At 48.6% G+C, this 13,041-nt stretch overlaps 1 protein-coding gene across 5 annotated transcripts in view; it reads right to left on the bottom strand.

Moving 5' to 3' along the window:
* The window catches only part of PHACTR2 (phosphatase and actin regulator 2), a 193,091-nt gene that overhangs the window by 82,125 nt on the left and 97,925 nt on the right, over positions 1-13,041 (bottom strand). For 2 of the 5 annotated variants that reach the window (XM_037844364.1, XM_037844363.1), the window contains exon 2: positions 1,279-1,446. In XM_037844364.1, the coding sequence (XP_037700292.1) occupies positions 1,279-1,446 (168 nt within the window). Of the gene's footprint in view, positions 1-1,278; positions 1,447-4,532; positions 5,980-13,041 lie in introns of those variants that run through there. The other 3 variants (XM_037844362.1, XM_037844366.1, XM_037844365.1) reach the window with 3 other exon arrangements.

Here is a 13,041-nt window from a genome sequence, read left to right on the forward strand (position 1 = left end):
CCCCATGACCGAACTGTCACTGCTGGTTCCTAAGCCAGGTCTCTTTCCTTTTCTACCTTTCCATTATGGAAAATTCCCAACACCCTTGAGTAGAGAGATTAGAATAATCACCCTGTACCCGTCACCCAGCTCAGACGATTACAGCTCGTGGCCGACCTCGTCCCAGCTCTACTCAGACCACCTCCCCACTCGCCGTGCTCAGGGCTTATTCTGAAACAAATCCCAGACTCCTTGTTCTTTCTTTTTAAATATTAAATGATTTTTTAAAATCATGCAGCTAGAAATGCATCAGAGACAACTTTCTTCGGCAGCCTGTGTCCCTGTTTCATCACCTGGTGTTGTGTGTAGCATTTTCCATCTCATTCCACGCTCCAGAACCGGCAGCCAGCGCGCAGGGCAGCACGGAGCAATGGAAACACCACCATCTACTTCTCCCAACTGCTGACAGCAGGCCCTGCTCCCGCCCTGGCACTAACGGATCCTGACCGAGGGCTGCTGCCGGGCAGGAAGCACGGAAAGCCAAGCTGACATCAAGAGGAGTAAGTTTCTACCTTAAAATTCCACTGGCCCTCATTTAAATCGGTCTTGATTCTGGCCTGAGATTTAAAAGCCAACGTCCTCCAAGATGTTGGAAGGCACCAAACAATGTAACTCTTAAGGTTTAACACATCCACAAACTAACTCAAGAATCAAAACTTTTCACATCAATAGGGTTAGGGGTCCCCTGGCACAGAAACCATTTACTCACTGAAGGCCATGACGGAAATCGAAAATTAAACAACGAAGGCAACGCTTTTCTTTCATACAGCCATTTAAATCTTGCTCATAAGGAAAAAAAAAACCAAAAAAGACATTTTTAGAAATTTAAACCAGCAAATAAGCAAATGCTGTATTTCACTATGTGACAATATACGTACACCTATACATACATAGGTATACATATAAATGGTTCATAAGTGAATACTTGCATCCACAATGTTCGTGAATAACATTTCCACTTCAATTTTCCTGTTTTACCTCTTCCTCCACACATTTCAGTCTTTTTATAAATTTACAAGAATATATTTAAAAACAAGGCCACATTACAAAGCCAAAGTGAGGAGAAAAGGAAGGCAAATCAGTACTTTAAGTTGGTTCCTCCTTAAATGAAAAAATTTGATTTCAAATATAGATTATCTTTTTTCCTCACAAAAAACAAAACCCCACAAAACACAACTTTCCATCTTTTGAAAAAATTTAACAATTATCTTGTTTTCTGCAAAGTTACAGCGCTCGTACCTGCTGAGGTTTCTCTGAACTTGTCGCTGGTCTTCTTTCTCCTCCATTTCCAGGGCTTGAAGATCTTCCCGATGGTGGAGAGCCTCCCCTTCCGCTTGAAGGGTGGCGTCTGGGCACCGGCTGCCGGGCCATCGGCGTTCGCGATGGACGCTTTGTCCAGACCGTCAACTGCAGGAGAAGACGAAGGTCAGACACAGGCTGTGACCAAGCGGGAAACACCACCATCTACGTCTCCCGACTGCCGACAGCAAGCAGCCCACACAGCCAGGGTCGCACGTCAAGCTCATTCTGTCCCATTTCCCGGCCAGCTGGGACTTCCCTGATATCAATCAGTAAATCAGTCAATCAAGAATTACAGTCCCCTAGGCTGGGGAAACAGAAAAGAAGTGAGAGATTACACAATACCCAGGGCCAGAAAAAATAATCGTCTGTGGCAACTCCATCAACATTTTGTGAGGAAATAGAGTATTCTAAGTATTCCCGAAACAGGATGGTCCTCGGAGGCTAGTTTGGCATTCTCATCAATGAATATTATAATTATGGCTTAGTTAAAACCATGGTTTCTCATTCAAAAATAAAATTAGTGCCAAGAAGCTGAACTCTAATTTTTTTTTTAACAATGCTAGAATGATCTCTTGGTTTCAACACCAAAAAGTTTTCAGCTTCCAATAAACTGGTAGCTAGCACTAACAGCAAGAAATTGTGGGAAATGGGGTAATGTGTGTGATGGAACGTACCCTTTTATGCCGTCATCACTTCTGCCATCAGAAGAGAGGCACAAGTTGCCTTGCACTTTGTTAAACTCAGAAGGGAGATAGCAATGATTTAAATGACCCCAACTATTAAGTTTTAATGGCAAAAAAAAGAAAAAGAAAACGGAAATAGCCCAGCGTTCACCAATAGGATGGATAAACTATGGTATTATTCACTTAATGCAATATGACTCAGCAATAAAAATAATGAACTGCTGAGACATGCAACACAGCTGCATCTCAAAACCCCTGTGCTGAAAAGAGCCAGACTCAAAAGAGTACATACTGTGTGACTCCATTTACATGAAGTTCTAAAATAGGCAAAACAGATCCATGACCAAAAAAAGAAAAGGAAATCAGAAGAGTGGTGCTTCTTGGAGGAAGGCAGGGGAGGGAATTAATTGAGAGGAGAATAAACACATTTTCTGGGCACAGAGGCAAGGGGACAAGGTCAGGGTGAGCTGACAGTCTCAGCTGTCACAGATGGAACTGGACGCTGTCCCTAAGGCCACTGAATGGCCATCCTTGTCTTGCCAGGGTGATGGAAATTAGCTTAGCACGTGGACCTTATGATTTTAGATGTTCACTTGTGTAAACTTTAACTTTGAAAAAAAGAAAGAGCCACCAATAAATAGTGAAGTCTATTGATATGCATGCTGACGTGTTTCGGGGTGACATGTATTGACGCCCACCAAAAATAATACATGAACAGGGAGAGGGAATGACAGATGGATAAATATGTGATCAAGTGAAACAGAGCAAAGTGTTAATTAGTGTGCATTCACGTAGTGGGTATGTGGTACTTAACATACAACCTTTCATCCTCTGGGTATGTTTGAAAATTTTCATAAAAAAAATCTGAAAATGAAAATAAAACAAAACAAACATCAAATGGCAAGGACTTCCACTTATGGGAAGATGGCATAGACTCACTTTCCCCCATTCTCCTGCTAAGTTCAACTACAACCCTGCACAGATATGTAAAGCAAACATAAGGCTCTGAAAGGTGGGAAGAAGAAGCCATATAGGCTAAGGATCCTGGAACCTGGAAACAAAAAGGTGGGGGCTTCCTGAGTTTTCTTTTTGCTTCATCTTCCAAGACTTGGGGCTGAAGATGCCAGCAACCAAGAAACGCCAACGGGCATGGACAAAAAAGCCTCAACAAAGTCCTGCTCTCTCTAGACAAAGGTCCAGGAAAGAGGCGGCCTAGCAAACAGGAGGTGCCAAGTCCAGCCAAACCTCAGACGCAACTGCAGCCACCCACACCAGCATGGGGTCAGAGGAGACCAAGGTGGGAGCTGGGGATGAGGACCCCCACGGCATCGGGGGGACCATGTGGACAGTGATGAGGCGTCCGTCCCTCTCCCAGCTGCAGGGGGCCTGGGGAGGCATGGAAGAGGCGAGTGGACAGTCCCATGTTCGCCCCCAACCAGAAGTCACAAGCCTCCCACCACCACCGGAACCCAGGTGTCAGTGGAGACCACCGGAGACTGGGTGGAGAACTTGCTGGTGAGGTGTCAGACAAAGCTGGTTAAGGCACAAGGTTTCAACAAGATCCAGAGTCTCATAAGATAATACAAAAATGTCCAGGTTTTAATCAAAAATCACTCGTCATACCAAGAACCAGAAAGATCTCAAACCGAACGAAAACAGACAATCGCTAGATGCCATGCCTAAGTCCTCATGAGCTCTCCTTCCAGGGATGAGAAAACCGGCTCCTTTCCCAGGGTCTTGTCAGAACCCAGGTGCTACCTGGCAGCCAAGGTCAAAGAAGATGCAGGTGACCTTGCCAGACAGAGCTGACGTTCCATCTATGCGTCCTGACCCCCTTTCCCCCGGACTCACTGATTCTCGGCTCAGCCAGAGCACACACATCGATTTACTTTGCTTCTACTCCTGCCAACTCCTTCCGGAACGAGGGGCAGACCCAACAGGAGCCGAGCGTGCAGTTCTGTCTTCTTCGTGGGATGTCACCCTGAACTCCACGAAGGGCTTAATTCCCAACAATCTAAATGTGAAATATAAAGGGCTGCTTCCTACACACAAAGGGACTGGAGCCGTCATCTCCAACGCCAGCTCTGCGGCTGCACACTCACACCCAGCTCCTGCCTCCTTCCGCTGCCGTGGGGTCTCTCTCCCAGCCCACTCATCTGGGTCCCTGACACAGTGAGAAATGGCTGCTTTAGATCCAAACCCAATGATGCACCATCTATTTTTCTCCTGGAAGCAGACGCAACAACAATAACCACCCCCCAAATAAACAAACAAAAGAAACCAACACTCCCCTAGGCAACAGAGGAGGCAGGTGGGAAGACAGAAGTAGTTGGTGAGAGAAAAATAAAAACCGTAACATTAAATTCACAGCCGCCTAAGAATTCACTGTCACCGCCTTTATTTATTATGCATTTCCGCTTCTGGCCTTCATCTCTACCTGGAAAGGCCCTGGTCAGGGCCAGCGGTCCTGGCAGTACACACACCTTTACCTGGCTGAACGGCTCTTACCTGTGATTCTGCAACAGGTGGGTGAAGGCAGGTGGCTGCCCCTGCAGCTGTCCCTGCACTTCTCTAAAGCAGGAACCTGACGGCGCCTGTCGCACGGCTCTCGGGGGCACGGACGGAACAGGAGCTTTCCACTCTCCTCCAGACCCCCGGGGACTGCTGGGGCCAAGGGCATTTTTATCATGTTTCTTTGTGGCCATTTTGCCATTAAAATCAGATTGAAACTTACTTTCTAAAAATTCCTTTGGGAAAAGCCACGTGGGTTTTGCATTCACATTCTGCATTCCGGGCACGTCCCAGGGAGAGGCTAAACCTCCTGAGTGTGTTAAATGTTCTTCTGATCCACTCTTAGGCTTTCAAGACTAACTTGTTGTTCATCAGAACTTTCCTTTTCACACTTGAGATCAACATTTTGAAGTACAGCATATTTCGAAATACAAGCAGTCACTGGCTGTTTGAATGTAAAAATTTTAAGTGGCTCAGTCATGTTTTCCCACTGAAACAAGCCCACGCCGCTCAGGCTTTCCCCCACCGCCCTGGGGAAGAATCCAAAGACACGCGGGTCCATTTTTCATGTGAACAGAAATCTGTCAATTGTACAGTCTCAGGGCAAAAGTGACCACACAAATCAAAAATGAACAAGGCTAGATGGCTATCCCATGGAATGAATCATACATCTGGAAGACCTTCTCTTTATTCATGCTGAGATCTGAGAATGAATGACAGAGTCTAAAAAATAAAAGTGAATCCGCTTAAGATGAGAGCTTGCAGTATTTCTATACCATTCAGGAGTTGGGTGATATTTTAAAGACTCATTTTTCTCCACACATATTTCAGTCACTGAGAAGATGAGACAGATGGGGTGTGGTTTTCCACCTCACCCCTTTTGGGAATGAGATTCTTCTGGAAAAGAGCCACCGTTACGGAGCTCCCAATTTGGATCCTTTGCGAAAACCAAAGGCCACCCCGTGACAAGCAGGCGGCCGCATGGCCTCGGCATCCCTTCACTGCCCGTCAGCCTTGGAGGCACCGAGGGTTCACCTTCGCGGCCCGACAATAATAAAAACCATCACAGGGGAATCCAGTGTGGTCATACTTGGGAGACACTGCGCGATGCTAAAAGCTTCCGCTTAAAAGTCTACTGCGGTGATTTTATTGCATCAAAGAAAGGTAAATCCATGAAAAGAGCCCTGGACAAAAACATTTGATATTTGAAAATCAAGGACTTAAAGGAATCAAACAACAACAAAAAACCCTTGATTTCCTTAAAGTATGGTTTCGGGGCTGTTTTCCTTGCACCTTTGTAATTTACTGTGCAAACCCAGTATTGAGAGAATCACTACATATTTTTGTTTCTATCACCATTTTCCTGTTTCCCCTGTGGTTCTGCGCTGTCCCTAGGAGGGCACAGAACCCAGGGCAGGGCCGTGGCGCTGCTGGCTGGGGAGAGGCTCTCTTACTTCCGCACGGGAAGGCCCCCTCTGAAACGCTGGTAGGGGGCTCCTCGGGCAGGGATGCCCTGTGCCTGGGAGTGGGGCCCGGGAGGCCGCGGGGTCTGGGGGTTGTCGGACCACAGCCCCTGGGGCCTAAAGGAGGCCCTCGGACCTCATACCTCAGTTTACCTGGCTGGATCAGATCGCTCCCCATTTGGGGTAAGACGAGGGGATGGGGAAGCAACATGAGAGTCACACGTGTGCATTACACAGGGAACAGCTGACACGGGTGGGCAGCAGTGCAGGACGCACGGGCAGCGGGTGAGAGACGGACAGCTGGCAGCGGGCACCCGCCAAGAAGCAGCACCCACCCAGCACCTGGGGCCTGGTTCCAAGGAGCCCTCCAGCACCGGACACCAGGACCCGTTCCAGGACTGGGGCAGGAGCATCCTGGGGTGCCAGAAAGCCAGGAAGGACTTAAAAAAATACAAAACCCAAAAAACTGATGGTGTATGTCAGAGACACAGCAGCCAAGTAAGGGCCAAGCCAGGACAACTGGGGCAAGAAAACACATCACATCCTTTTAGATTATAATCCAAGGTAGAAACTAAATATCCGTGAATCCATACTGATACAAATATTGAGCAAATAAATAAATGTGGGAGAGAAGACAAATTTGCAGAGTTCCAGTGCAGATGTCCCCGTCAAGGAGGTGGCCACTGCCCTGTCCTGAGGGGTGGGCTGTGCAGTGACTTCTTGCCGAGAGGACAGGATGGGAGGTGGGGAGGTCACTCTGCGGTGGAAACACCGGGCAGACGCCCCCCGCCCAGCCTCTGGTCAGCGCCCACAGGGAAAAGTCCATGGCCATGACGTGGGGACCCACCCGGGGTGGGGGGCAGTGAGCCCCACTGGGAGCCTGGACCCTCCTGGGGGGCCGCAGAGGCAGAAGCAGCCATTCAGGTGGAAAGCAATGGGGGTGGCCCCACAGTGACCAAATCAAGGATGCTGGGTTTTGAAAGTGGTGCCAACAAGAATTTTCTCTTTATCACCAAGACTCATATTTATGGAAAAAAATTAAAACAAATTGATAAAGTCATCTCCTTGAACACATGACATTGTTAAACGCAAAATTTTAAAAAAAAGGAACTACAGAATTTTTTAACTTTCTTTAGATAAATGATGCCACTGCTTAAAAGCTGAGAATAATAGAATTTTAGAGATGGAAAAAATCTTAGTTGGCTCAGAAGAAAATCACCTTTCATCAGCTGATAGTGCATGAAAAAATTAGTCAACGTGAAGGAAATAATCATGGTTAAAAGTATTTAAAAATAATTGGCTGCTGTCTTTTTAAATTCAGAGTGACTTTTTATTAAGAGTAAAAAGAATAGAATGTAAACAAGAAATTAAATTAAAATAAAAAGAACAGAACTTGAGAATCCTCGCTACCATGAGTACAATGAGGAATTTGAGTCCCCTGGAGCGAGACGGCCTTACCACCACAACGTATCCTACTTGCCTTCCAATTTGCCAATTTCCATTCCTCTCTCATGTCAAAGAACCTTTAAAGTTACCTAAAGGGACTTGGGTTAGATCAGCATTTCCAACTGTCATTAAAGCTAATAGTATGGAACTTCTGAGAAAATTTTGAGGCGTACGGTCCAGAGAACAACTGCATCTTGCACCGGGGTCACATGCAGTTGGAGGTGGCTCCAGGCCCTAGAAAGCCCCCCTGCTTCTTCCCAACCACTGTGCGCCCCTCCCCGCCACTCCCCCAGGAACCAGGGCCTTGACCTCCACCATCACCACCTTGTTGAACCTGGGCTTGAACTTCAACTCAGTGCAACTCTACAGCATACACTTGGGGGTCGTCTTCCGTCACGATCATAATGTCTGTAAGATTCCTCAGTGGAGCTTATTTTGGGCACACGGCATTCCAAAGCAAAGCTACCAAGTCACAAAGTCAAAAACATGTTATCTTAGCAGGACCCTGTCTATCAGATGGTTATCTGAAAAGGACAAGCTTTATGCATAGCTCTTCTTTGTGGAAAGGATCCCATGACCACTTTCTTTATCTGGAAAATGCAAACCACAGCTCCTTCCCCTCACTGGGTTTCTGGGACAGTGCATCCACCTTTCAGCCGCCTCTGGAGGCTGCCTGGAGCCATGCTGACCAGGACGCTCACCTAGGCATGGCTGCTGGAAAGGTGGAGAGGCGGTTTGCCTTTTAGGCACAGGGACAGCGTCTTGCACAGTCTCCCCTGCCTCTTCAGAACAGGCAGCGTTGGGAGTGGGGTGATTTATGGAGGCCCCCAGTACAGTACACCCCAACTGGGAGCACTCCTGTTTACAGGGCCAGAGGTCCTAGGCAGTCAGCGATGGAAGCTGGGGCTATGCTGCTGGTACCTCTGGGGACAGCCTGATCCCCTTATTTTACCGGAGGAAAAACACCCTGCAGGCTGTGCAGTCTCCCAGGTAGTTCACCCGTGGTGGAGACGAGAGCCTGGCTCATGCACTCCCAGCCGGGCTTTTTCCCATTCTCCTGGGACATCCTCCTTGAAATATGACAGCATGGTGAGCCAGAAGCCCCCTCAAAATCACAGTCGGACTCTGCCGAGCAAAAAGCCAAGAGGACATCGCCCATGCAGGACAGGCAGTGACTCTGGGTCATCGACCTGGGGATCGGCTGAGAAGAGCCCTGGTCCTCAACGCTCCCCGCTTCTTAACCAGCCCCAGGACCCTCAGCAAGGACCCCAATAGTTTATCGCCAAAACTAGGAGATTGGGATCAAGGCTCTCTAGCTCCTTTCCAACTTCCAAAACCCCACGACCCTCCCCACTGCCTTGTGGCGAGCATCATCGGGCTCCTAGGTGTGGGAAGACCTGTTCCAAGTGCTTCACCACAACCCTGTGGAGTGGGGCTGTGAGCATTCCCATCTCATAGATGAGGAGGCTGAGGCCCAGAGACACCAGGTGGCCTGTCTGAGGACACACAGCCCACGAGGGGGCAACTCAGGTAGTTGGTCTCCAGCGCGTCCTCTGTACAAAATGGAGGGGGTGGGCCACGGGGAGGGGAGGCTCTGCTCTAAGAGAAGACAGATGTAAACTCTACGAATAATAAAGTCATGCTTTATAATTCTATAAATCCTTGTAATTCTACCCCCGCTCACCTCCTTGGGCTCATCCAGTCAGAGTAGGTTCCTTCTGCTCCCGAAACCAGGCCCGGAGCCATCACCGTCAGCCGCACACCGGCCGCGGGCCTTACACCGGCCTCCTCACCTGGGCGTGCAGAGCCCTTATTTACAGTAATGTTAATTTTAGAAGTTTGGATCTATCCATTTTTTAACAGAGGCAGCCTTTGTTTAAAAACCCCCAAAGGTTAAAGCTCATGAGATTTCCATCTGCTTGCAAGCCCTGACAGGGAACTCAGCCTGTAAACCTGAGGAGGACGGACTGCCGAAGGTGAGTGCTCCCGCAGCTGTGTGAGCTCCTCGCTTACCGAGCCCACATCCCTGTACGCACTACAGGATATCTAACAGCGTAAAGAAAGCCCCTGGTACTTGGGGTGGAAGGAGATTCCATAGGAGAAGGGTCGCTTTGCAAATGGAAGGTCAATGTTAGGATAAACAAAAGCATTTAAGTTTCTACACTCACTAGCTCAGCAGTAAATTTGCTAGAGATAAGAAGTAAAAAGGAGCCAAGTTCCTCCACCTTACACAACAAGCCCCAGCGTCTGGGGTGTGGCCCGTGTGGCACGTTTGCGAAAAGGAAGGAAACGCCAATATCTCACCAGGGACAGCCAGCCAAGGAGCCCCTGTCCCCATGCGTGCCCAGCAGGCCTTTAGGGGAGATGTGGCTTTAGGGGAGACGTGGCAGATCCTGCATATATACTGCACGATAGCACCAAACACAAGACTACGATTTTTAAGTGCAAGGTGAATTTAAGAAAAATATTATTGAAATAACACATTAGATTTGGACTGGTATCTTTAGATCAAAAGGCTGGTGGGCACATCACAGCCCCAAGGGTCCGCTCACAATGGACTGACCCTGTCTGTGTCCAGCCATCCTCCAGAAGCCACACCAGGTCCCCACGGCCAGGACGTGTGGCGGCCAGGGCCACACATAGCAATCTGGACCGTCCCCAAGGCAGAAATGAAAACTGGGGGTCCACACGAAGGAAAGCAGGTGACACATCTCACAGAGGGGGATTTGTGCCGGTTGGTCAGCAAGAGTTACCAAGGTACTCAGATTATATCCTGTGGGTCGGCAAGGGGCACCAAGTTCAGGCACCCACACGTGGGAGCAGCAGAGGAAACGGACTGGAAATGACGCGAGGAGCCAGGGAGAACATGAGACCGGTGAGCCTGAACCTCGGGACGAGATGCCAGCAGAGGGGAAGGCCTCTGGCTGAGCTCAGACAGCAGGAACCGGACGAGCTGGTGGGACACTCACAGGAGGACGTCCAGCACACAGGCGGAAATGCATCGCTGGTGCAGGAGGAAGAAGTCAGAGTCGAAGTTACCTGGGGGAAGTGTCCAGACAAAAAGCGGCTGCTGAGGCCAGGGGCCAGCTCTTGGGGAATGACTGCCCTTGGGAGGGAGCAGGCTGGAGGCAACGAAGAGCTGTGGACCGTTTCCTTGCTCAAAGAATGACAGACTGAAGGAGAGCTGTGGGGGCCCCGGGCCCAGGGCCCGTGTGTCTTGAAGACTGCACACAGCAGCTTGTGTGACCTAGGACAGCTAAGGTTTGACCTACTGTCCTTGTAAAATCAGGAGCTAAATGTAATCTATACCCAAGAAACTACTTCCTCCCTGAGACTCCCTGAGATACTGTTATCTACAAGATAATCTATAATCCTCCCCTCCTCCCTGTTGACTACAATCAACCCCTCCCTATATTGCATGACCCCACTCCCAGCCTTATGCTCTCACACCCATTGGCATGCCGAGCTCTCATAACAAGCTTATTCAGCCCCCTCTCCCCTCAAGGTGCAGACTATTTCCACGCTGAGCTCTGAACCCGCCACCATTCTGAGCAGCTCCTGAATCTATTCAGAGAGGCTCCTGAATCCAGGGCAACATGACTTGACTTCTCACCCTGAAGGTAAGCCCCAAACAGAAGCTCATATCTCAGAATGTGTCCAGTGCTTTCTTTAGTCCTTTGGCTAAAAAAGCCCTCTTGGGCCGTGACAAAGCTTTGTTCATTTTAAATCACAACATGTGGGGGCAGAGGGCAAGGCGCTTGCAGGAAGGGCTTGCTCCAGCCACACTCAGACGAGCCACCCCCATGGGGACTGAATTCCTGGGGATAATCGCAGGTCTGGGGTGGAGAGGGACAGCCCGAGCCTCACCCGGAGAATACGAGGGAAGGACACCAACCCAAGGGTGTGAGGAGAAGCTCGGCAGGATGGCACAGGCTTCAGTGAGGAAACACGGTGGGCAGGAAAGGGCAGGGGTGATGGAGCGTCACTGCCCCCTCCATTAAAGATGTAACCAGGGAAGCAGTGTCGCCAAGGGGTCATGGATTTCAGACAGAACAAGGAGGAGGAGGAAGGAGAAGTCCACAAAAAGATGACGAGGCAGAAAGCTCTGCTTACTGTGGAACGGGGTCATTCGCAGCCAACTGGGCACCTCTTGTAGGCCAGGCATCGGGCAACACCCTGGGCTATGGGGTGAGCAAAAACGGATCGGACCTCTGCCCTCGGGAAGCCTGGGTCCAGGGGGAGGACGGCAAGGTTCCAGCAACAGCCAGAGGACAGATGGACAGCGCTGGAAGCACAAGAGGCTGTGCAACGACGAGCGCACACGGGGAGCCCAGAGGCCCGGCCTGAGGCCGTCCCCAAGTCTGAGCTAAAATCCAGGGCAGGCCCGAGGGTGGAAACACAGTTCAGATCACAGTTCAGATCAAACAAGAAGCCATTCAAATGTCATCAAAAAAAACAAAGGATTAACATTCCTTAGTTTGTGCCCCTAGAGAGAGAGAGAGAGGTAATTCCAACAGCTGTTTTTTAAAAGTGACTTTGTAGTAATGATGGCTATAGTATTGATCTTACATTTTTTTCTCCAATACAGTCATGAAGGATGCCCCACATACAAGGTGTCCTGTGTGGGCCTCTCCAAGACGAAGCGTGTGTCCAGCTCCCAGAGCAAGTCCCAGCAGTCCCCAGGGCACACGCGCTGCTCCGAGACCCCGAATGCAATTAAGCCCCATCAAGCCAACCAGCTCATGCCAAAATTCCAGTCCGGTATAATTTTTATTAAGTCTTAATGCCAGCCAGGAGAAGAAATGCTGAATGTGAACTGGAATGGTGAAAAAGCCCGTAACGGAGCTTTAGAAGTCGCCAGTCACAATTCGCCTACTTTTCCAGAGCCCACAGAAATAACTTTTTATTGATGTTGTTATTAAGTGAGTAGGAAAAAGGGGAAGGAGCAAGGATATGAAGGGAAAATAACCGCCCTCCTCCTAGATTAGGTGGTGATCCTGGGCTGGACCTAGAGCACAGAAGGGCCTCGAATAATATTTACCAAATGAACGACAAAGTCACAGATAAATGCTGGGCAACAACTCATAAGATATGGCCAACGGGCTACAATTTATTTTAGCAGGATTTCAGATTCTTCACACAGTGGAAATTGTTTCCAACAATGCCTTCCTGTACAATTCCAAATATTTTGAAAGAAAATATAACAAACACTAAAGTTTGAAATTGGGAAATTATCAAAGCCAGCAGGAAAGAGGACTCATGCTGCGAGAACGGTACAGACAGGCAGCGGTGACAGATTTTTCAGGTGAGCAAACACTTAGCTACTGCTTACGAGGTAATTTTAGAAAGACAATCCATCGAAGACAAATTGAAAACTAGCTGGAATAATTTATATCTGAAGTAATCTTTTAAGAACTTGCTACTTTCGCACAGTGATGGATGGTGAAGATTAATTACGCTTAGCTACTGCTTACTATGTAATTCTAAAAAGACAATCTGTTAAAGACAAATTGAAAAATGGTTGGAATAATTTATAGCTGATAATCTTTTGAGACCCACCTATTTTCTCACAGTGATGTGCAGTGCAGATTAATTTT

This window comes from Choloepus didactylus, chromosome 7 (genome assembly GCF_015220235.1).
Source record: "Choloepus didactylus isolate mChoDid1 chromosome 7, mChoDid1.pri, whole genome shotgun sequence".
Classification (NCBI taxonomy): Eukaryota; Metazoa; Chordata; class Mammalia; order Pilosa; family Megalonychidae; genus Choloepus; species Choloepus didactylus.